General features: G+C 40.5%; 1 protein-coding gene across 1 annotated transcript; it reads right to left on the reverse strand.

The window, feature by feature from the left end:
* Window positions 1–296: 296 nt before the first annotated feature.
* On the reverse strand, window positions 297–19,435 carry LOC134149733 (mediator of RNA polymerase II transcription subunit 15-like). The gene is made up of 14 exons (XM_062592939.1): window positions 19,360–19,435; window positions 18,916–19,181; window positions 17,829–18,131; window positions 16,982–17,068; window positions 11,884–12,003; window positions 6,395–6,537; window positions 5,935–6,065; window positions 5,134–5,268; window positions 3,945–4,008; window positions 3,043–3,109; window positions 2,421–2,581; window positions 2,049–2,215; window positions 611–709; window positions 297–483 (listed from the first exon to the last, which is right to left on the reverse strand). Exons 1-14 carry the CDS (start codon window positions 19,433–19,435, stop codon window positions 347–349), a joined length of 1,956 nt encoding a protein of 651 aa, XP_062448923.1. The 3' UTR covers window positions 297–346.
* Between the last annotated feature and the right edge of the window lie 6,224 nt (window positions 19,436–25,659).

Raw genomic sequence — 25,659 nt, forward strand, 5'->3', positions numbered from 1 at the left:
TCCCCCTGCTTCCTCTTATACCAGTTAGACTCCCTGATGGAAGTCCACAAATAATTTCTTCTCTAAGAAGACAATAAAAGCTCCTAATACAGTCTCAAGAACCATATATACACATTTGGATATTCGAAAATGCTGGCAAAAGTCCACAGAGGCAGAAGATAAAAAGCATGAAAGCTAAATCTAACACCAGGTTCTCTACTGAACCTGACACCTAGAAACAAAACAATATAAGGCTTCTTTCTTCTGAAGTACCCTCCCCAAAATGCCTGTGATTTTTCCAGTCAAATATGGAAGAGGCCAGCTGTCGAGACCCTATTTCTTTCTTCATGATTTAGGAAGCAAGATGTTATGCAGCAGACAGGCAGGCTTGACGAATACTCTGTGCCCAGGTGTTTAAGAGTGCAGTGACTGAATGCTTGTCTGGAAGTTGCAATAGTTTTGAAGTCATGTACCGATACACTGACTGCAAAAACGGATTGGCTGCTGGAAAATAAAAACAACAGATAAACAGAGTTATATTAAAAAAAAGATGAGTAACAGCAGACACTCACATTCCCCCCGACACACATCATATAACACGTCAATAAATATCACACTACCATCTTCATACCATATTGTCTCGGGTTTTTTATCCACAGAGGGCTTTGATCTGGGTAGTCTGCTGGAACGCTGAGCTGTAGTGGTGGGACATTTGGAAGATTCTTGTCATCTAGAATGTAAACACACTTTGTATCAGAATGAATCACATCTTCATATATGGAGGGTTCGTTTTATTTTATTTATTTATTTTTTTTAAGACAGCTTGGTCTCTAACCTCTCTGCCCAAAGCAAGAATCAGGTTTTAATTCCCTATTTTTGTTGGAATGCAATCTCATTGCTCACTTTAAAAACATTCCTAACTTCTTGGAAGAAAAGTCTAGCAAACACAGATCCATCTCTCATATTTCTGCGCTCTGCTAATTTCACCATTTCATCAGCTGAACTTCAGTAAGATAGATGTCTCATTTGTGAGAATTAAATTCCTTTTGTATTAATATTCAGGACCAGAACAGTTCACATTTCTCAAACTAAGTAAAAAAAAAAAACAACACTATTTTCCCTGTTTGACTGCAAGAGCAAAGCAAGCTCAGACTGTAACACTTTTTGTTTATTCAGCTGAGACAAGAAAGAAGAAATCTAAATCCTTTTTTCCAACATTCACGATTGTCAGTGACTACTAGTACAAACTGAAATAACCCCTCCCAAATGTTAACGAGCCATTTCTCTAACTCTGTCCTGGTTGTTAGAGACAGAACAATTCTCATGTGTCAGTAAGGCCAAAAATCCTTATCAGGCCAAATCAGGAATCACGATTGGTGTTAGCAACAAGTAACTTTCCTGACACCAAATGAAATTAATTACTGCCACCTCCGTGCAGAGAAAGGACTAGTGGTCAGTGTTCTTCTACAGTGAGCAACTAAATACTGCACTGCTTCACTGCTGCAGTTACTCCATAATGGCAAGTGATAAGCAAAAAGAAAAATAATGCTATACTTTACAAAAAAAAAAAAATATATATATATATATATATATATATATGCTTTATGCTACCAGGAATACAGACTGCATGAAGACTTTGTTTAGACCCAAATTTAAGGAGTCAGTAAAACATATATAGAGAAAAAAATAATGCTACTATTTCAGCATAATTAAACAGCATTCTACTTGGAAATAGCTTAAATATTACCATCCTTTACTAGTATAGTACCACAGCACAAATGGGAGAAATAGGCTTATGGAGGCATAAAAATTAATTTCCTTTGAAAAAATAATTTCCTACTTAAACAAAAACTGTACAGGGCAAAACCAGCGGCTTCATTTAGAATGAATGAACTCTCCTTGTAGCAGGCTCTACAAAATGGCATAATCAAGCATTGCTATAGCTTTGGTAAGTAAGGCCTTCATATAGAAGTCACAGACTGACAAGCCTCAGGACTGTCACAAGCAACTCTTCTAGAACTGAATTCAACACTTCTTTTTAACGTAGCTTTTAGTTTCTTCTTGCTTACCTAGCTTGCATATGAGATGAACTGTGCCGTTATTACTGCAATGGGAGGGGTCTAGGTTCACCAGGAATCTAGGATTTAATCTTGCAACTTCCCCTTGCAAGACATTTGGTATGGTCTGTCCTTCATCCTCTTCATATTTCCGCTTTCGAGGTGAAGCGACAGGGGCCCTGTGCAAAATATAATCCACAAAAAGAATAGGTAAAAATTTTATGCCAAGGACACATTTCTCAAGTATTTTGTGTGTGTAGAACAGAAAGATCAACACTCATACACCTCAATAAACCCATCCATTCTTTCAATAGTTCAAATAAATGAATAATTTTTCCTTAAATAATGAACATTTAACACAGACAGCAGGGCAATGATACATACGTGATTGGCGGACCATGGATTGCAGTCATAGCGGGCATAAAGGTACGGTAAAGGGAATGGTTGAAGACTGGTGAACGGATGTTGGCCAAGACAGCATCCAAAAGCAGCTGACACAAGTATTGCTGCTTGGTGGGGGGCACCGGGGGAGGTGGTGGAATAGGCTAAAACATAGAAGAAGCCCCTCTTGACTTAATCACCCCAAGATGATCTCTACTATTGATTCTGCAAAATTTTGTATGAGTAAACTTCCAAAGTATAAAATGCAAGCAATTCTTGAAATTGTGCATACAGTAACATAAGCAAAAAACTCCATAGCTTTCATTTAGAAAGTTATCCTAAAATCAGCTGCCAAAGTTCACAGAATTACTCAAGAGTGTTTCTACAAAGGACAGTTTGAAAGTTTTGTTAAAGTTCAGTTAAAAGATACAGACAATGAGACTTACTCATAATGAAGTCATAATACTCATAATACTTGCCTATTTTTTCTGTTTTCTTATTCTGTCCAACCTTACTTCAAGTCATAACAGTATGAGCAACAAGACACACAAACAATTATTTTGCCAAATCACAGGACTTTTAGAAACTAATTACTTATTTCCTGCTAATGCAAAGCATTACTTACCACAGCCATATCATTCTTGAGCTTCTCCAGAGCAATTTCACATTTCTGTGTTGCCTTCAGAGGGCATCTGCAGAAGAGGTAAAATTTCATCACCACAAAAGGGCCTCCTCAACTCAAGAATTCTGCTATCTGAGCCACACAGCTTCAATGCCAGCTAAAAAAAATGTTTCAGGAATCTAGCATCTTAGAATGGATCACATTCTAGCATATAAAGGGTTAAATTTCAAAATGCTTCTGAAATACTAATTTAATCCCCGAAAAACTTTACCAGTTATTTTAAATGAGAACTTGAATGCCAGAGTTAAAAACTATGTTGTCTATGTGTTAAAGAGCTTGGGACAGGCAGCAAAATATGGACTAATTTCCCGTATCACTTCAACTTATTTAAAAAGTTTTTTCAATTTACCAGTGAGAAGGAAAAAAAACAAAAAAACACACAAATGGATGCTTGACTTGCAAGTTAGATTAATATGCAAAAAAGTATACAGAGCTTTCTGTGGTATGACACGTACAGAAGTTCTAATGCTGAGACCCAAAGGACTCTCACAAGAAAGTATTTTTGTGGGAATTCAGACAACAAAAAGGTTCTTCTAACAACTTTTACTCACTATAATTTTTGAATACAAAAAGAAACCAGCTATAAAATAATGTGAAGTTCCAGAGGAAACAGACACCAAAAAACCATAAGACTATAAGAACCTGGTTCCCATCATGTATGAAATGCATTCTGTCTGGATTCTGCAGGTTGTTGCAAGATTGCAGACTACATCCCTGCTCTCCACACCACATCTTGGGCCCTGTAACAGTGCTGACATTTTGCTCAGCTTAAGTGATATATTTCTGAGGACAATTTCTGGGAGAGCTAGAGAGACTGATATGCAGCCAAAAGGAAAAAAATTTACCGTTTTGAAGGATCAGTCAGGATATCTAAAAGACTCTTCATTTTACTCAGGTCCTCCTTCCTATCTGAAATAGTATTAGAGAGACAAACAACATACACTGACTACAAGAACAGCTTCCTGCCGTGCAGACATTTTCACAGAAATACAGGGCACTAGTAAAAGTGAAAACATGAGTGCATCCGTACTACGTGATACTTGATGGGAATGGTCCGTGTTGCAACTTTTGTATCTGTACCACCCGCTATTTGGTGAGAATAGTCTAGTGCTGTAACTTTTTAGTGCCTAGAACAACACCGCTGTGTTAAGTGGGATACAAACAAGTAACTAACAAGGTCTTGGAAATCTGTGAGAAAGAGCAGCAGTTGGTCACATATAGATTCTGTGGCTTCCAGGCACAGAATCACCATGAGAAGCAGTCAACATGAAGGTCAGAAGCTGAAGAATAGTGAAATAGCGACCCCCAAAGTCAAATGTGGCCCCCAAAATAAGTCTGCACACGTGCGCAGTATCATAGCCCAGTTATGCAACCGGGGCGGAGTTGGGCTAGACTCCCTGCACTTGCTGGTCCCAGGCGCCGGGACTCCCGCCTACCGCAAGTAATCATAAATGCCGGAGTTTTCCAAAGGAGGGAGAGGCTGCTACACAACAGAGGACCACGTTGCCTCCTTGGGGATGCCCGAAAAGATTGTGCCTGCCGACTCTCCCTCTCACCATGCAGATGACCGGGACAAGCATTGGGGTGGTCCTTCTGGAGATTACCATCGGGTCGGTCTGTTTGTAAGTATCTACTAATAAACTGCTTGCTACTGAAGAGTGTGTGTGTGTGTGCGTGTGTGTGAGTTTGTGCTGGCTTGCCAAAGCAGATGTTTGGCCCCTGGGAATCTAACTAGAACAATGAGCGAACTCTGAAGGAAGTAATGAGGATCAAAGCTTTTTCACCTTACTGTAAATAGGTTCACTGCGTAAGCTCTATCAGAATGTGCCTCAAAAAGATCAAAAATAAGGGAAAACTGACAGAAACTTAAAAGATGAAGATTTTACCAACTTTTCATAGTAAATATCTTTATATCCATCATGAAAAAAAAATGCAGCAACTAAATTTATTGTCATTTTTAATGACAATAAAAGCCATCACAAAAAGGCAAAGGAAGACAGAGACATACACATGACCAAGTACAGGGGACCTTACCTTCATTTTTGTCTATCTTATTGATCATCCTCCGGAGTGGCTCAATGTATTTTGATAGTTGTTTGAGTTTCTCCAGATACTGTTGCTCGTCTGACTGGCTAGAACTGGCTGGACTCATGAGAGAATTTGGATTTCCTGGCAAGAAGTAAAGGTTACACAAAACACGGATGACTGAAGATACTGCAGAACAGTATTATCATATTTCAGAATCTAGATCGGAAATATGACAACTCTGAAAGTGTAGTGCAGGTCAAATATTGAAATCCACCATCAGATATCCTCCATAGTTAATATGTGTTTGTTCAACACTCTAACCTTTGTGCAGAAATAATGTGTTTTGTGGACATAATCACAACTCCCATTACATACCAGTTTTGCCTGAAAAGGTCCAAAGTTTATATACCCATATCCTAGGTCCTCATTTTGCCTTCATTCTGGTGCATTATAAACTAGATCCTTTACAATTGCAGGCTGTTGCTAAGGGTTCCTTTCTGTGTGGAACTAAAATAGGTCTCTATTACCTTGCTTAATTAAAATAAGCATGATTCTTTTTTCAAAACAATGAAGTAAAAAAAAAAAACCCCACATAGTTCAGCAATGAGAAAATGGGCTTAAGTTGATTTTCATTCATGTTGTTGTGCACATGGTGTGTGCAGCAGGTCTCCTGCTTAAAATGCTGGCTGGTCTGCAGAGTTCTAAAGTTTACATAATACCAAGCAATGATAAGTTTCTTAGGAAGTATTACAGGTACCAAAACGCATACCAATTCATGCTCTGCAATGTAGCTCTCAGATGATTTACCTGGAGTGTTTAAAGGACCTGGGGATTGGACACGGAAGTTCTGAGGTGTTTGCACAGCTGCTGGGCTCTGGGATGGTTGTGGAGATGGGCTGGGGACTCCATCACTGCTAGATGATGGAGCTGGGCCAGAGCTGAAAAAATAAGAATAAAATCAGACTTGCTAGAGTCCAGCAAGGAAGCATGATCAGCCTGTGAGCAGTTACGCTTCAGTAAGCCAAAATAACTTTGTGAGCTTTTTTTTTTTTTTTTTTTTTTTTTTTTTTTTAACACAGCATCTTTAACTAAATGGAAACATTCAAAGAAGAAATGGAAATGTTCAGCACAATGTCACCTGTTTTCTCACTGAAGTTCATGTTAAAACTCATTCACTTCAATGGAAGCACAGTAAGGTATACTGAATGTTTCTCAATATCTCACTGTTACAGTATTGACAAAGCTCCTCAAAGTTAGTCTAGCTCACCCAGCATTTGAGTTTGGCTGAGAAGTGGGCTGGCCTGGTTGAGGAGATGGCTGCGGCTGTGGTGGAGGAGGCATTGACTGGGGTGTTTGAGCTTGCTGGACAGGAGATGGGGATGACATCATGGTAATGTTGTTCTGGCTGACCTGAAATATGAAAAAACAACACCAAAATCAACAACAACAGAAGGGGAGCATACAATAGGAACCTAACTAAAGGCTTTACCTATGGAGAGAAACGCATCCTCAAGCCTACAAGAAATAAAAGTGTTATGTTCTCTTCCACAATAAAACAAATCCATTTGCATCTCTTTTGAAGCTCTCAGGGCAATATTTCATATCATCTTTACTAGAAATAACAAGACTGCATAAAATTTGAACAACTATACGATAAGTGCTTTTCCTTTCCTAAACAAACGTGCTCAATTAAATTATCAGAAGTGTCATCTGAAAAGCTTGTACTTTACTAGAACTAAAGAAGAGCAGAAAGGACAGTTCTAACTTGAGAATAGCCACCAAAATAACCTTCCTTATTTTGACACTTTGATTACAGCTTTTCAAAGGTCTGTCAGACTAACTTCCCAAATGTTGGGGGGGGCGGGGGAAGAGGCAGGGAGAGAGAACAAACCCAACTACCAAGAAGTTCAGCTTTAGAAATCTGGATGGAGATAGAAACACTCCAAACTGAATAGCTGGGTGGAAAGAAGTGAAGACGCTTTCTGACTTTTGAAGGATGATGAGATATGCCTAAAGGACAAAAAGATGTATCAGGGAATGTCGAAAACAGCAGCAAACACTGGGCACAATGAAGTTCATTCTGCATTCTCTAAAGCGCCAGAACCAGATACTCAGATGAAAGCAGCCTCTCACGTTTGCGCTAACAAACATTTTTCTGCTTCATTGCTCAATCAAAAGTCAACCAACCAAAACCTGTATTACAGCCAGAAGCATGGCATAGTAGCACAGATATTACTAGAGCATGTTCATTTCTAAAGCACATGCAGAGTCCTTATGACATAAGACTACAAATACATATGTACAAAGCTAAGTTGAATCAGCCTGCAAAGGCCACACGTTGTGGCTCAGTACCCCATGCATTCATTTGGTAAGCAATCTGTTAGCACCTTTATGAATTGATAACTCTATTTCCATTGCTCCAAGCCGTTTTTAAGCAAGTAATCCATGTAATCCATGAGCCCCAAACATTTCACAGACACTGCAGTTTGTGTTCTCCTCAACTATACACCTAAACCATCCAACTATTTCCAGAGGACATGTTTAGCATATTGAAAAGGAAATATTGCACACTCTGCTATTGCATGTGCACACTGAAAATGACAAGATATGTTTTGTTTGGAGTATCACATTATAACCATGCAGAAGGTCACGCTTTGTCAAAAAAATACTAGGCCCAAACAATCCCCAGTTAGGTGCAAATATAAGACTACTCAACTTGTGAAGACATTAGTTCATCATCCATTAAAGCAATTTAAAATCAAATGCAGCCTTACATACCATGATCTCATTTTTACTTCCAATAACTGCATTACCTTTGTAACCTCTTTCCTGCAAAAATACTATCTAGAACAAGTGAGGCTGAAATGATATTTAAAACAACTATTTTATCTTCTTTTTCTGAATAACCAACATATATCAAGACTGTTCTTGCTGCTTGTCACAGGAAGTTGGTTCTTTAACAACCTGTCTCTTCTCAACAGTTGAAAAGGCATTTCTGAGATTAAAAAGCATAGTCTGCCTCCCACAGAAACCATGTTTGTGAGGAAGCTAGGAAAAATACTCCAAAAAGCCCTCTGATTTTTGCAATTCTATTTAGCATTCTGCTAAACAGCAAGTGATTTAAAACTTACCCCGAATAGAAGCTGCACCCATTTTTTCCTCAAGTCGAACTAAGACCTCTTTTCAGTGGTTCATCGTTTTTTGAAAATCAGTCCCCTCCAAAATGTCTCAAGTTGGTTACACAAAATTATTTCTGAAAACTTAGGTGTGTTTTAGGAATGAAGGAGAAAGACTTCATTAGGATTTTCCCCAGATTTAAGCTTCTGTAGCTACTCTAGCACCAAGATCCCTTCACATAATTTACAAAGGTTCCAGAAAAGCAAAGGAAAGAACATGCAGCATCTACAGTGTACACAAGCATAAACTGAATTAGCGCTGATATCTTTTTAATAGTATTACTCCTTCTCACTAAGTACATGCATAGGCAACCAGCTTTCTTCTTCCAATCAAGTCTGATCTCACTGCTGGCTTCACTTCCAAAACATTGCAGGCCAATGGCCAATATTAAGTAATTCTGTGACACTGTCACAAAGCCATGCACTTGAAAGCATGCAATCACAAACTTACTGCTTTATTCTTCTTCGAAAGCAATTAATCTGCTACATAATCATTTCAGATGTCTTTCCCTAGTAGTAACCATTCAAACATGCTTGCAGTCTTTAATTTCTATGTTGTTTCCAGGATATGGATTAAGATAATAACAATTTAATATTTCAACTTCTAAGGATTTCTTATTACAACTGACTCCCACTTAGAAGAATACTTAAAAAAAAAAAAAAAAATCCAGAGTATCTGTTAAGCCATGGTTACTGACCATCTGTATGCTATTTATCCTGAACAGATACAAAGTAATGCAACTTATATTTTCGTTGCAGGATGAGGTTTTCTGCACCTAAAAACATATTCATGGGCAGCCTTTCTGACATGAACTTACTCTGCAACTCTGCAGTGATCTGATCATGACTCCAAGCCCTAACTTTACAAAATCTTACTCAAGAGACACGTAGGCTTGCAAAACAAAGTTTGTGCTCAATAACGTCCACTAAATCAAACTATCTTTAGCATTTAGAGCACATCATGCTGCAAGATAAACTTCGCTATGAGGCCTACCTCTAGTTTGCTGAGTCTCAGGCAAAGAACAGTACTCAGATAGGGCTCCTGAGAGTTTTTCAGGTGGAATAAGCAGAAACCAACAGCAAGGAAAATGAGATTTCAATAAGGTAGTGATGAATAATAACGAGGAACAATGTAAACACTTTTAGTCTAAAGAAAAACTCCAGAAAGCATTTACACTACCATACACACAGTTTTAATGTTAGGCCAGTAAGTACAGTGCTGCCTACTCTGTTGCAAACTGGGTTTAAAGTTCACCATTATGCTGCTTTGCACGTCAAAGTGAAAACTCTGCAGAGCTTCAAGTGAGTTCAGATAAAAGTTTCCATATTCCCAGTCAGGCCAGTATCCCTTGCTATATTTTAATATTTAGTTCAGTTTACTTTATTCTATATTTCCAGCTTGCTAAAGATTTTTCACCAACAACTTTTAAGTGCAAACTAGAAGGCCATACCATTGCAGTCTGCAGTAGATGCGTAGAGATAACTTGGGAAGTTTGACACTAGGAATACAGGAGAAATGTGGTGATTAGCACATTAGCTTTCGCTTTAGAAAAAAAAAGATAACTAAGTATTAGATTAGTTTAATGCTTCAGAATTTCTATCAGTGGGCTCTGTTGAGTCAATCCTAATATGGTGATTGCAATTTTTTCCAGCTATTCAAGAAATGTTGCTAACATTGAGAGTTCTCAGTTCATGCTTGATAGCTTTTTAGTCACAAATTTCAGCTAAGCTTGTTTAAAAAAAAAAGAAAAAAAAGGGGGGGGAGAGACAGACAGACAGATTCCAGAGTCTGGAATACAATGACATAGCAGTGAGTATAAGGAAAAGATTGTTAAAAAAAAAAAAAAAAGAGAGAGAAACAAAACAAAAACCACCAAAAAAGCACACTGCAGAAGAAAACAAGCCTAAACAGACAGACACAGCATTTGTCTTAGATGGAGAAAGCTATAGCTTTTTTTGATACCACACCTGGTCCTATATTTAGTAATTCATTTGCTGTCAGGAATCAAAGCTCCTCAACAGCCACCACTAAAAGATCAGCTTATGGCACTGACAGGTTAAACTAGAGGCCTTCTGTTACAACTACAATACTAAATAAGCTAATCTAATACTTAAATTTTTATTAGAAGACATCAGCATCAGTCCAAACACAGCAAACAGTACATACTTCATACAGGAGAGGACTGCCTCTGTGTATATATATTTGCTATAGCAAATATAACTCAAAGCAGATTCTCCCTTGACTCAATGAATAGCTATGTCTGAGTTTTATTTCAGTTAACATTTAAACAGTGGGCTAAATTGAAACAACCATCTATCTTAAACCAGAAACAACAATGGATTACTTTGCCTAGGCCTGCAGAATCTTTCTGGCCACTGTATCTATGTTAACAAACCCCTATCAGAAAATGCTGCACCTGATAAACTTCATGCAGCAGCAGCTCTAGGAAGCAGTGTTTCTGGCATTCTGCAGCCTCTGATAAGCTTGTGAAACAACCAAAAATGTAAAGAATGAGGAAGCCTTCTTGAATTCCATGAACAGAAAGTGTCAATGTTAAGAACAAAAACTACATCTGGTATCAAATCTGAAAGTTACCGTCTAGGAGAACAAGATATGAGGTCCATGAATGTGACACAGGACAATGTAGTTGAACTCCATTTTGCCATCCTAACATGATACATATGTAAACCAGCATCACTCACACAGGCCTCAGCAGAGTTCTATGTCCTATGAACTGCTGAAGAGCAGAATAGTGCCTAGTTTGTGGCTAATGGATAAGAATTCAGTTCTGCTTCATTCTAGTTCTCTCCATCCCTGCTCCATCAGAATGATGCATCTTGTTTGTGGAACAAAGCAGTGGGAAGTAGTAGCGCAGGTCCTGATCTGCTAAAGCAGATGTGGTGCTCTGACCAAACACATCTTCAACAGTAGTTGCACAGAGTGCTGCCAGCCTGCCCACACAGGTTTCCTCACTGATACAGGCATAAGCAGAGTCCTTCTGGCAGTTCCTCCTTCTCAAGTGTGGAAGAGCAGAGAATAGCTCCATATTTCTTGATTTCTGATTATATGCCAAAAGCTACGCAAACTGAAATGAGCCAAATTTATTATTCATGAAAGAAGCACCTATACAGAATATGAACATGTGATACATAAGGTCCCAGTCACAACTCAGCCAGTACATTGCAGTCCTGACTTGCAACACTTCTGGAGACTCTTCTAGATGCACACTGGTTGTGAAGTACGGACAAAGATTAAATGGAGACCAGAAAATTCTATTCATTTGAGACCTGAATCAAGTATGAATGTGAAAGAGTTTTAAGTGTTAAAATACAAAGATCTGTGCCACTTCAGAAATGTTTATTTGATATCCCAAGCACTCAAAATATCTGCTCTTTAAAAAGAAAAAAAGAGAGATAGATGGAAAAAAAAGAAATAGCCCAATACCCTGAGCAACTCCAGCAGGTTAGTTGTTCGATGAAGAAGTAAACTTCCCCTTACTTGAAAGCAAGTTCTATACAATCACGTGTTGAATGCTTTGTGCAATTCCTGACATAACGTGCGCTTTGACTCAGTAAATACTTGTGACATTTGCTGTCTGCCCAAAGGAATGGAGCTTGGTGGCGTGGCAGACACAGCGGTGGTGGGCGGGAACCGTGGTCTTATTTGCATCCCAGCTCGGGCCATAGGTGCGGTGATCATCTTTGAGGACAGAGGGACAACAGACAAAAGTAATCGCAAAACAAGAAATGCAGTGCACTGACAGGATGAAAAGCACATGCAGCCTCTAGGAATTAGGGTGATGGGGAGAACAGAAGGAAGGTTAGTGAGCTTTTCTCTAAAGGTTAAACTTAACATGCTAGCTTACAAATCAAACTCATTCTTATATCCTTTCTATCCATTTGTAGAAAGCATCTAATAAATTCTAGATCTCTTGAGAGGTAGTATCTAGATACAGACTTGTAAGTCAAGGGGTAACAGTGCTGTTATTTTCTTGAAGCATTATTCCTAAAATTTTGCCTGACATCTTGAATTTCTAGAATTCCTGCAAATAACTACTCTAAGATTGCTATCAAGAATGTTCCATATAAGAAGCTTTTTAAATAATATTCTAGGTTTCTGCTTCTGATGTGCTTTCCCCCACTGTGCACTCAAAGGATTTGGCAATATTTGGATATATATTTCAAAACAATTTGGCAGACGGTTCAACAGCAACTGCCACTACAAATGTTCCAATGAGTCCTACAGCAGCAAGCAAGATTTCAGAACAACCTGACCTATCACAGTAACAGCTCCACAGCTGAGGCTTCCATCGTTACAACAGAAAGGACTTCTGGGTTTGAAAAAGCCATTTCCTTCCTTTTGCAACCCACAGAATGGGTCAAATATATCCTTGTAACATGTCACCTTTGTCAAATATCCATTTCTCTTTTACTAAGCTGTATTAAAATTTTCTTTTCTGACTCCATAATGTAACCTGACTCAAATTTATTCATGCACTATTTGATTCTACAACTGTAACGACTGAGGAGTCCCTAAAGTATAATCATCATTCAGAACAAAAGCTGAAGATTAGTGCTAGAACAAGCTCACGTTTTAGTAGTACTAGGGCTATGCTACTCCACATATCTAGAAGTGCCTTTCAGAACTACCAGCCTGCATAAGCCTTACAAATTTACTCCTATATACCTGCATAGTCTTATGTTACTTAAAAATCAGTATTACGCCATATATGCTAAGAATCAGAACATAATATAAATTTACAGGAAATTTAGCATGTTTTGAGGTACTATTCAAGTAACTTTGGCAGCTATCCTATCAGTAAAGGAGCTTCTATTTGGTACTCTATAAATCTGCAATAACATCTTCTAAGCCACTTTTTCGCAGTTTACTTATTAGTGAGGAACTCAGTAGTCTCTAACTAACCTAAGCGTTAACCTAGGAGCTAAAAGAAATCTCTTTTCAGCGAATGATTTGGGGCACTCTTGCTTAGTGTTCTGTGTAAATGGACTGAAGCAGCCAACAACATGTCTCTAGAGAGTCAGAGAATGCATGTGCTTACGATTGCTAAAAATAAATAAAATTAAATGCAACATAGCAAGACTGAAAAGGAAAGCAATAACTAATAAAGAAAATAGTGTCAAATTCAGCACAGCTGTTAGTTCACAACATCAGAGCAATGCAGTCCCCTTCCATCCAGGCAGAGAGGGATGGTCAGAGACAGGATTTCAAAAGGGAAATGAATGAGAGCTTCAGACATCACACACACATGCACATGTACACACACAGCATGCAACAGCCACCACAAGCAAACACAACATCCCAGCACTGGCACAAAGCACAGGTATATGCTACAAAGTGCAGTGAGGAGCTACAGTATCAACATGAAAGCTGGTGAAGCAACACAACCCTAACAAAAAAAGGGAACTGTTGGCAAAAACATCCTCCAGGCACAATCACCCCATCATAGACCCTTGTGAATGCACATGGATCTTTGGAGTGTGTGAAAACCCAGAGATGTTATGGTGACTCATGTCTCCCATCTTGGTCCTGTTTCTCATGCCACACCACCAAAGTGTGCAGATCTAGATTATTTCCTCAGAGGTCAAGGAAGTTAGAACCATATTCACATTGTAAGCATCTGGCAAACCATGGAACACCAGCAGGACAAACTCCAATTCAAAGGCTTTCAGCTGTTTGTTGCATTGTGGTTGGTTGGTCATGTGTGCACGCACACACAGTTTTGGTTTTGTTTTTGTATTTCAAAATAAATGTGCTTTGGAAAGGAACTGTATATATAAAGTGACACCAGTTCTACTCTCTTCGCAAAAGGAATCTGTTTTCTCCTATTCTTCCAGCTGTTCAAAAGTTAGTGTTCACATTTACAAAATCCACGATCCTTTAATAAAGGAGTAAGAAAAGATTGTGTGTTTTATGTGAAGGAATGTGCCTATAAGAGTTGTTCTTGTCAGATAATCTACAACTGGGACTCAACCAGAAGTGTTCATGGACTTTTGAAAAATAATTTAAACTGAAGGTAAATCCTTCTCCACAACTGAAATTGAGATAAACCAATTTACAGAAATGAGAATTTCATCCAAAGAGAAAGTAAGCAGAGGAAGAGAAAGTTTTCCTTCACTGTATGATATAAAACTCATTGTTTGATAAAAAATGAACTGGAATATAATAACCAGAACTGTGAACTCACGATTTTGTTCCAGTTAAAGTCCAAGGACTCAGAATTCCATACACATGCAGCTTCCAGTAGGAAAATACACACTGCACCAACATCACTAATCTGTATCACCAGCTAATCTATATTCTGTGCACCTGAACAAATTGCAGCAGAATAGTGGTTTAAGATTTATTCATACTTAAATCCAGTTGATTACAGATTTTCTCTTGGTGCTCCATGCACTTCTGTAGCACTCTATGGTCACTAGGACACTGCTTAGCTTATTTACCTACTTCACTTTTGAGTTATATGCTCCTAAGGAGTAGATACCCAAGCAGCATAACATTCACCTGAACAGTGTCATTATGACAACTTCAGAGAACTTCAAACTCACATGGATCCATGTTTGAACTTGGGATTGATTTTGGTTTTACCTAGAAATGCTGAACAGAAGCTTGATGGCAAAGGAAAAATGCAGGCATATCAACGCAAATTCCCAATTTGAAAGTCCATAGAGACCAAGCTTAACTGTAACAAGCAAATATTAGGATAGGTTTTGTTTAAAATAAGTTTCCCAGAACCAAATGAGGAAATCAAGATAGATTTATTAATTCTAGTGATAGTGGAAAATAGACTAAAGACAAGAACAGAATCTAATATCAAAATAAACTTGCAAAAAATCAAAAACAATTCAACCATGCTTAAGACCAAAGCTGCGATATAATATTCTATAGAGCTACGATCTTAAAACTAAATAGAGAATTGTTACACAAAGTACAAGAAACCAGTTTATTATTGGACTTAGCAGCCTTAAGTGAATTTTAGTAGATTTGTACTGTAACAGCATGGATAAAAATGGAATAAGCCTATCTAGGGAGTTTAGACAACTCCATCTGTGACAGATAATGAGCAATCCCCGAGCTCAGTACATACGGCTTAACAAAGCTGCAATGCAAAAAAAAAAAAAAAAAAAAAGAAAAAAAAAAAAAAAACCATTTTATCACTAGAAACTTTTCAAATGTGCTGTGGTATTAAGCCACTGGCACATGAATTCACTAAGTGGGATAAGAATTAAGTTGCCTATACATAAGCACGATCCATCTGCTTAGGAGTTGGAAGAAGCAACATTAAGTTAATAAAATAAACAAACAAACAAACAGTCTCCTTTTAGTCAGCCTAAGTCCTTGGAACTGCCAAATGGAAATTATTTATTAAATAAAGTTTTAATTCACATTTCAAGTGTAGTAAATTATTTCTACATTGCTGTCAGTACTGTATAAACTCTACTTACCACTGCTCAGCTTTAGCATCCTGTGTCATGTCAACACAAGAAAAGGGACCAATACAGAAACAAAACTCTGCCATCAGCAAGACTGTGGGCTATATGAGGTTCAGAAAGTACAAGATGTTATTCCTGATACAGGGTTGAGAGGGTACAAGACACTATTTCTGATACCAGTCTGGAAACAAGTTGTTACCACTCACCCTCATTCAATAAGACCCTTTGTTATCGAAGTGTCTTATTGAATCTAGATTATTACTTTTCTGCTGCATTATGCAGTGTGTCTGTGGATACAGATACAACTTTGCATTAATCCTAGTCAACCTCATTTCATCTCTCTGCCTTGTCTCTTCATCTACAAAGTGGTAATAAGTGCACTTACCAATGTCTTTAGAGTGCCTCAACATGAAACACTACAGAGGTAAACCAAAAACTTTCATACTCTTGTGGAAAACAGGATGAGTGATTCAGGTCAAACAAATCCCATTTTTTCCCCCACATGTCCTTCATAACAGACATGCATCAAAGAACAATCACTGGGGCTACAGGTGTATTGGAGGTAAAGAAAACTGTGTTTGACAGTAAGCTTTCATTCAGCACTTTTCCCCCCCTTTTTTTAAATTTAACTCTGCACTTGTGATGCATGCCATTTTTTTCTTGACAATTCACATTCACAAGCGCAATTTATAATCTATGTACAGCCCAATTCACTCAGAAAAAAGGCATGAAAGATGAAGGGAATGAAAGGGAGGCATGGAGAGATTTCAGTATCTATACCACTTTTGTGCTTGATACATGGAGATGGAAGGTAGACCACACGTGAGTTAAGACTAACAGGCAAAAGATACACAGTACAGAAATCAGTTCACATGACAAAACAGTAGTTTAAGAAAGTATAACAGGAGCAGAGGTGACACACTTCAGGAACCAGCAGTCAAACCTGCAGCATGACCATGGCAGGCAGTCTTATTGATGTGCACTCCCACTATGGGCAACAATCTTACCTACTCAGGACAGAGAACATGCACAGATAGGTTATAAATGAAACCCTGCCTCTGACTCCAGGCAAAGGAGAACAGCATAAAACCCACAACCCCTTTATAAAGCGGATGACCAGTGTCAGATCCCTCCTCAGAAAGCCACCAGGAACCCATCTCCATGCTCATTTTTAGCATGCGCTTGCTATAGGCCTGCACTAGTAATACTGGCTCCAGAGCCCTCACCTGTCCTGCAGCTCCCATCTGAGCAGCTTGAGCCTGAGCTGCTTGCACTGCTGCTGCCTGCTGCTGCTGGACCAGCTGAGCTCTTACCTTGAATATGAAAAGAAAGAAAAGTAAACATGTATAACGGATTTCAGTACGGCCTTTCAAGAATTTCCCAGGTGGGGTTCACTCTTCGCCCTCACACCCTCAGCACGATCCAGGGAAAAACAGCTCTCCTAATTGTGACTGAGATTTTGCTCGGTAGCACACAGCACTCGCTGAGCCCACAGAAAGTGGCCGTAACACAACAGTCAGAAAAGCTGCACCACTAACAGCACAATCCCAACTTCCATAAATGAAGTAATAAAAGATTCAGTAGAGTAAAACTATCACCTTGCCTTGTCCACATACTCTTCCAGTCAGGAACTACCAATGTCTAAACTTTGGTTAAAACCACTACATATTGCAGCAGAAGCAAAGCCAGTGTGCTAAAGAGCCAACAATGGCTCCAGTCATGCACTAGACCCTCCAAAGCACTTGCTAATGCTCTAAAACAGCATTTATCATGCAGAAGTGATTTTTTTACCAGTGTTCATTCTTTCCTTCTTGTGCATCCAAGAACAAGCCAAGAAAAAAATTTTTTTTAATCACAGATTTCCAGAATTCCTAGTCTTTTGGATACAGACCTGTTCCATGCTGGCAAACCCAGAAATAAACTTTCAGTGTCACCATACTTGTATCAGGCTAACTACAGATCTTTTAATAAGCTATGGTATTTCCTACTCTATTATTAGCAACAGTCAAGAAAATTTGTGTTTCTCTAAAGAATCATAATGAGTCTACAATCTAGCTGATCATTAGCTCTTACCTGCATTGCTTTTAACTGTTGTGGTGTGAGAGTGACAGGCATAACCTGACTAGGAATTTGTCCTGAGATTGCCTGTGCCTGAGACACCATGGGCTGGAGTTGAGGCTGGGACTGTGGTGGAAGCTGAGACTGCTGTGCCTGAGCAACCTGTTGTTGCTGCTGTTGCTGCTGCATCTGTTGCATCTGCTGATCTGTTACTTGTTGAGGTGGCTGCTGCTGTATCTGTTGCTGTGGTATTTGTTGCTGTTGCTGCTGCGTTCGGGCAATTCGCTGGAGTTGTTGTTGCTGTTGCTGCTTCTGGATCTGAGAAGCAGGGAAAGCAAGGATACTAAAGCTTCCAGCAATGATATAGCAGCTTTATTTTCACAGAATAGACCAAGAGCAAACAGAATGCTAATGCATCAGAATGAATATCCAAGCTCAAGTTGAAAACTCAACCTTTTTAAAGGTTCACTCTTCAGACAAATATCACTTCTACCTGGTGCATGTCCTGTAGTTCCACTCTCACCATGAGAAACTAGTCTCACTACTAAAACAGTTTTCAAAGGTGAGGATGAAATCTATCAGCTTCTTTCCTCAAACGGGCTCGGAAGCACTTCTTCAAACACAACCAACTAGCAGCAGCACCACCATTTACCAGAACTGCACAAGAACATAACAGCTGAAGATTCTTCTGCTGTTTTTGCACCCAAGGATGAAGCATATATTATGTTCTTGGCAACATTTTCTGAAACGGCAATGAGTAATTCACACAGTGACAAAACAGCCACTATGTCTAAAGCAATGGAAGTATTGTAATGCAACTCTGTCCTGATATTTAGAAAAAAGAAAGGTTTTAATTCTCTGTTGCTATGACAGAAGCAAGTGATTATACCGTTAAGCCCTTCCTCTAGGATGTAATACACTATTGCTAATTCAATTGCCAGTCTAAACCGAAACTCTACCTCAAAACAGAAATGTGTTAATAATAGGCAGAGCTAATACTCAGTACTGCCATACAAGTCAAAGCTCCAGACAGAATAGCATCACTGGACAAATAACTGATCACAGATCACCTCAATTCTGTGATTCCTTTGTTTGCCATTACCTGCTGCTGGTTTTGCTGCTGCTGCATCTGCAGTTTCAGCATGTGCTGTTGCTGCTGCTGGACAGCTTGCAACTGCTGCTGCTGCTGCTGCTGTTGCTGGGCTGCTGCAGCTGCTGCTGCTTGCTGCTGCTGGACCCGAAATTGTTGTTGCATGGCTGATTGTTGGGCCTGGAAATGCTGCTGCTGCTGCTGCTGCAAAGCCACTTGCTGCTGCTGAAATTGCTGCTGCTGTTGCTGCTGAGCTATCTGCTGAAGCTGAAGTTGGGCTAAAAAGGAGATAGAATGTACTTACAAAACAAAACCCAGAACATGACAAGAGACATCACCCAGTATAACGCCACGATAATTTAAGATGATCTTTAAAGTACATAAATGATCCTGGTTAACACTAAATACTTTTGCACCCTCAAAATGAAAATGAATTTCAAAAATGAAATGACCCGCCGGCCCCTTCCCGTCGGCGTTTCCCGATGGTGGGGTCATGCGGGAAAAGTGCACGGTTCAGCGACTGCAGCCCCATTTCTCTGGGAGCGGAGCAGGTATTTTATGCGCTTCCCATGAAGCTGGCGAGGAAGGCAAATCACAGCCCTCAGCGGTGAATTAATGGCAGAACCAAAGCACTCAGAGCAGCACCCCTCCACAACTTCCCAACACGCAGCCAGGCTTGGGGGTGGGGGGCTCTTTGTTTTCTTTTCGTACATCTTCAAGTATACTTGAACGGGGGGTTTACTTTCAGTCTGAATTTGTTTCTCCTCTTCCTCAAGGCAAGTGGTAGCGCGGCTGTTCATTTCATCCCTGGCTATTTTCCACCCTCCTCCCCTCTCTGAGGAAAAACGCTGCCTTTCTCGGAGGGGTCCCGGACCCAGTTATTTCCCAGCCACGGACCAGCGCCGCCGCTGCTGCCACTGCCCTCCCGCCTTGAAGCGGTGCAAACGGGCCGAAGCAGGCCATGCTCCCCGCAGGGCAAACACACCGGCGCCGCCTTGTCCCCACTGAGAATGGGGCCAGGTTTCCCGCCGGCTCCAGGCCCCATCCGCATCTCTCGCCACTGGAGGGTGGGAACCGCGGCGCCTTCCCCGCCGCTTGGACGGCCTCGACGGGGCGCACCGCCGGGGGCGGGCGTGGAGGCGGCCGGTGCCCCCCGCACCACCACCGGGCAGGCGACGAGGAGCGGAGCGGAGCGGCAGGTACGTCGGGGCCGCGGCTCGGGGAGGCTGGGAAGTGCAGCGGGGTAGCCGGGGGGAGGTGCCGGTGGCCCAGCGGGGGTGACCGTGGGGTCCAGGCCGGGCAGTGGGAGGTGCCCCGGCACCGCCTGCGCATGGAGGCTGCTGCGATCCACACGTTTTTTTTTTTTTTTTTTGCTTTCTGCCTTTATTTCCCCCTACATATCCCCCATCCCCCCCCCTTTTTTATTTTTTTGTACATACATTCCCTTCTTTTTCTCCTCAGAAGTATCCATGGCCCTGTTTATAATAATATGAGGATGGCTAACATAAATATTAATCTAATCCTTACTGGAAGGATTTTAATGCTCGCTGGATATCACAAATACATAATCCAGGAGAGAATGACATTAGAATGATAGTGTGGAGCTCAAAATATGATTTGAATAAAATGATAGGGTGGTATCTAATATTTCCTTTAGGGAGTACTATTCTCTGAGCTGTCACAACAGATTGTGTGAATAGACTAGACTAATGGGTTGTGATCCCAATCATATTGATGAAACATTCATCTGAAAGACCAAGCGCAACCAGAAGGGACTCACTACGAATACAATTAAATCCTGATCTGGGGAGGAGAAATCCTCTACAGACTTTTAACCTCCTGTGCTCTCCCCCCTTTTCATTTTAGAACCAAATAAAATGTAGCAAGAGAGAAAAAGGGGGAAATGGAGTACTGAGAGGCTCGCCTACCTGAACTACTGAATTAACACACTGAGTGCTGGAGAGCAAGAAGATAGAACTGGAGCCCTGCAGATGAACTGAGGTCTAACTTCACTCACATGGGTAAGTAGCTGCCTGCAGAGGGATTCCATGTGTGAGTGGTGTTAATCAAGTGCAGAAGGCTTATGTGGCCAGAGGAAGAGTTCTCTTTTCACTCAGGTTTTGACCACCGGTTAAATTCCAGGCTTGTGAGCAAAATTCAGTCTTCTATATGTCCTTAGTTTCCATCTGCAGTAGGGAAATGGTTCTTGCTGATAATATTTTTTTTTCAGCAGATAGATTCTCTCTTTCTTCCTGCCTTTCCCCCAGCTGGTTCCTCTCCAGGGCTCACTACCACAATTTCAGGCTGGCTTCCAGTGTGAGTATGCTACTGAGTAGTGCACGGTGAGATGGCTGGCATCAGTCTCCCTCTTCCCCTCATGTGGCGAGGGGGATCAGATCACACTAGAAATAGGTTAGCTGCTGTAATAGGTGGACTGAGCCATTTTTGATCACCGTCCCCAGAACGATGATCTGAGAAGACCGACAGAACAAGGCTCTACCTGTGTTATCTGTAATGGCACTAAAGCCAGGCTGACTACTTTTCATTGCTTTTTGGGGGGAGGCAGTAACCAGACACATTTTCCTAATGCATACTGCCTTTTAGCTTGTATTGCTAAAATGTATTCAAACTATGAACGCCCAAATTCATACAATGATGTTTAAAGCTCAGCTGTTACTGGAAAACCTGTCTATCTTCTTCCTCCTGTCAGCCTTTAAAACGAGGCTTCCTTCAATGTCTCAGACCAAAATTTGGTCTAATATTTTTAGAGCTTTTTCAGCTCTAAAAGTCAGACACTATTTATTAACAAGATCAGGCAAAGAACAAGGCAAGTTCCCTTCCCCTGGAGTGTTCTCAGTGCTAAAAAAAAAAGGCCCCCAAAACGATGTTCAGTTCTCTTTCAGTGGGGCATGATAGCCCTAAGTAAGGGAAGAACGTATCTGTGGAGCGGGAAGTCAGTTAACAAATCTGTAGAAAGAGGGCTGATACAAGCCCAGGTTCTCTTCCACAGACATCATAAGCTTTGGAGATCTACAGTTCGTAAAATAAAATAATAATAATAGTAGTAATAAAATAAAAAATAAAATAAAAAACCCCGAAAAACAACAACAAAACCCTATCACTATTGAAGCAGGCACTTAAAAGATGGTTGTAACGTGTATCATTTTAGCAGTTTTTTAATGAAACTTTAGGTGAGAGTTAATCTGTCCTTGGACTGTATATACTGAGGCCAAAGAAGCCATTTCTGGCATGATTGTTCCCTGTTTTGCTCAGAACTGGTTAGATTTTTGCAGTGGAGATAGGGCATAATTTTTAAACTTCATGTAACAGTTATAGTCCCATCTGTCCGTAGAGAAACACAGTCTTTGTGAGTCACTTGACATGGCCGCAATTCTCCTTTGAGGAAGAAAGCAATCCATCTTTATTTTTAACCTGGGCTATTTGTTTGAATGTCCAGGACTACATAGGGACTTAATAATGTATTTTCAGGGTCTTCTATCCTCCGATAAATTGGTAGCAACGCTCTGGCTGTTCTCAGGCGGAGAGTTCTCAAGAACCTGACTGACTTGCTATGTGTTACTGCTCACTTGTTCTTAGTGCTGAGAAGCAAAAGTGTCTAACTGTCAATAGCAGAAGTTTTATTCTATTTTTTAAATTCTCTCCTTTCTTTCCCCCTTTAAGTCCTCTCCTTATGTCCTATCCTGAGTAAGAATGTAAGAAAATGATATTCCTGCCCCAAGGAACGCACAATTTAGGCAAGGAGAGCTCCTAAACAGGCTCTTCAGAGGACATGACAACACAAACTTGAGAATGTTCAGAAGCTACTTGCAACAGCAGGTGCACTTTATCCCATATCTTACTCCAAACAGGGCGAGCAAAGCCTCACCTGCGAAACTTAGTCTCCAGTTTATGCGCAAAGTAGTTTCCAGCAGCTTTGTGTTTTATGACTAGTCTACTGTACAGCAAGAGATTTCTTGCTGCTAACTCAGCTCTTTTGTTGTTTCTTTCAGTGAAAGCAGGATTCTGCTCTGCTACCTTTACATTTCAACTAGTTTGTAGGATCAGTTGAGGGGAATGATCAGATGAAGTTTTTTCTTTTTTTTTTTTTTAGATGAAAATGTCTGATCAAGAAGAAATATCATGGCAAAACCTATAGCTTTACCATGATTTTGTTTTTACTTATGGGAAAAACTAAAAGTTTGAGCCAGAAATGTTCTGAATTTAGCAGATAAATCTGCATCATAAAGCTCAGTTTCAAGCCTGCAATGTATTTCTATACTAGACCAGCTTAAGTTGTATGCGTATAATTTAATACACGTTATATGTGCATAATACACAGCTTTTCCTGGAAACGCCCACTGTCAGGATGAGCCAGTGAGTAAGGGTAGTGGTCTGGAAGTGAAGAATATGATTATTTTTTCAGACAAATCAGTTAATTTCATTGTGCAGCTGCAGCAATGCTTGTGCTGGTACTGAGAAGAAAGACCAGAAAGTAAGAATGAACAGCGTATTCCTGCCAGGGATAGCAGTGACTGCTGGTCAATTTAAATAGTACAATTTCTTTTTTTTTTTTCCTTTCTTTTACAGCAACAGCATATGACTGCTAACGCTTGGTTGGTGAAGTCAGTTGGTGGCCAGTTTAGATATCAAAGTCTTCAGAAGCATTCAGGGAGCTTGGTCTTAACTCTCCATCTGTAAAAGAGCATGAGAGAACTTTCTGACAGAGAAGCCACAGTGCTACAATCACAGGGTTTAAACTGCTATGGGAGCAGGGTGAAGCATAGATCTACAGCAGCTTCTGTACTGCGCAATAGCTGCCCATGGGGCACCCGCCTGTGGCATAGTTTACCCCATGGCTGGTGCAACAGTTGACTCCTCTTCAGTGAGCAGACCAGTGTATCTGCCATTGCGGTGCCAAGAGGGCAAACACTGGCAGTTCCCGTCAAACAGAGGATGTGCTCTAAATCCGCACTCCCGCTTGCTTTGCTTGCATAGCTATACCTTCAAAAGCGGTGATGAGGACAACTGGGCAAGTATTTCAGATGGACCTGGAAATCCCCAGCTACTTCCGACAAGGGACAGTTAGCTCAAGTGCTTTCCTGATTGCAGCCACAGGAAGAGAAAGTCATTCCCATAGGTGTTAAAAAAACCCACACTCCTTGCTTTTGCTATGGTGAAAAAGGCATTAATCGATGGGCAGCATAACAGAATCTGTGTAATAGCTTGAATACGGTTTCAGCCTGGAAAAAGTCTGATCGTGATGTGGGTTCACACGTGAGTGAGAATCCTTAGGGAAATGTAACTCCATGGAAATGGCCTGAAATATTGGGAGCTCCAGGGCAGCATCTTTAATCAGCGGCTGCAGGAGGCATACTCAGTGACAGACTACTTTCCATTTCAGATGTGGAGTATTTCCAGAGGAAAAAGGGGTGCATTTGGCTGTATTGCACAAGAAATAGTCTGTCCCCCGCACCCCCCCCCCAAAAAAAAAAAAAAAAGGAAAAAAGAAAAAAGAAAAAAAGAAAAAAGGGGACAGACATTATTCTTGGAGCTTGTTTTTCGTTTAACTCTCTCACAAAACAAACCAACCCCCACAACCTTTGATGAGATTGCACTGAACTGTGGAATGACAGTTGATTTCTACTTGACTGGATTGTGAGTTTTTTAATAAGTGGCAAACATAGTTTCATGGCCAGTGCTTCCCTTTGCCCCGAGTTGTACTCAGTCCCTGTAGGGGAGCACAGAGGGTACAACATGAAGAGGCAATGCCCTTCTGGTGTTATAGCACCCCACGTAGTGATTGGGGTCTTAGGGGAAAAAGAAGAGAAAAAAAAGGAAAAGAAAAAAAAGGAAAATAAAAGGACTAGATCCCTTTTCTTGCTGATAAAGTATCTTGCATGAGAGGAGCCTCCCGGAGAGCCAAAGCAGCAGCAAACATGGAAACACATGCCCCTCCGCCCTGTTCACTTCAATCAGATTTGATCTGCTTCCTTCTCCACTCTGGTGTTAATCCTGTTGTGCCGAGAAGTGTTAATGGCTGCCCATAATACTTAAAGGTCACTGAAGTATGGAGTGTAAACCCTCTATAGAAAGGCTTAAAGATTGGCCGTAGCCACACCTAAAAAAATCCTGATGGAGACTAAGTGGATGAACTCTCTTTCCTTTGTCTAACAGCTGAAGCCTTTGGTCTCCTCTATTTCAGCAACAGCATATGACTGCTAACGCTTGGTTGGTGAAGTTTGGTTGGTGGCCAGTTTAGATGTCAAAGTTTTTAGAAGCATTCCTTTGTCTAACAACTGAAGCCTTTGGTCTCCTCTATTAGAGCAGCTATGTGGGTTAACAGCCAGGCCCACGCGTCTCCTAAAGCCTTATGGTGTGTCTCCCCTGAAGTGGAAGGGCGAACTTATGGGTGCTGAGAAAGGAGAGAGGGTCTCATCCCTCCTTAGTTTGTCCTTGACATGCATGGTTTGTGGGTCTGCTACTTACCTTGACCAGCTGTGAAGCTCATCAGATCTCTCTGTGAGCCAATTTACTGACTTGGCAGAAAACAAATCCAGGAGAAAAAGACAATTGTGTTCTGCTGCATTAATGAGTTGAATCTACTACCTCTGTTAGTCATGGAGAGTTGTCTCTGCAACAGATGTTTTTACTATTTTAGGGGGAGCTTTCCTATTTCTGCCTCTTTCCATTATCATTTTTTGGTTTTCTAAGATCTGTATGTTCCTGACTAGGATGAATATAGTAGGAAGTAAATTG

The sequence above is a fragment of the Rhea pennata genome, chromosome 21 (assembly GCF_028389875.1).
Source record: "Rhea pennata isolate bPtePen1 chromosome 21, bPtePen1.pri, whole genome shotgun sequence".
NCBI lineage: Eukaryota > Metazoa > Chordata > Aves > Rheiformes > Rheidae > Rhea > Rhea pennata.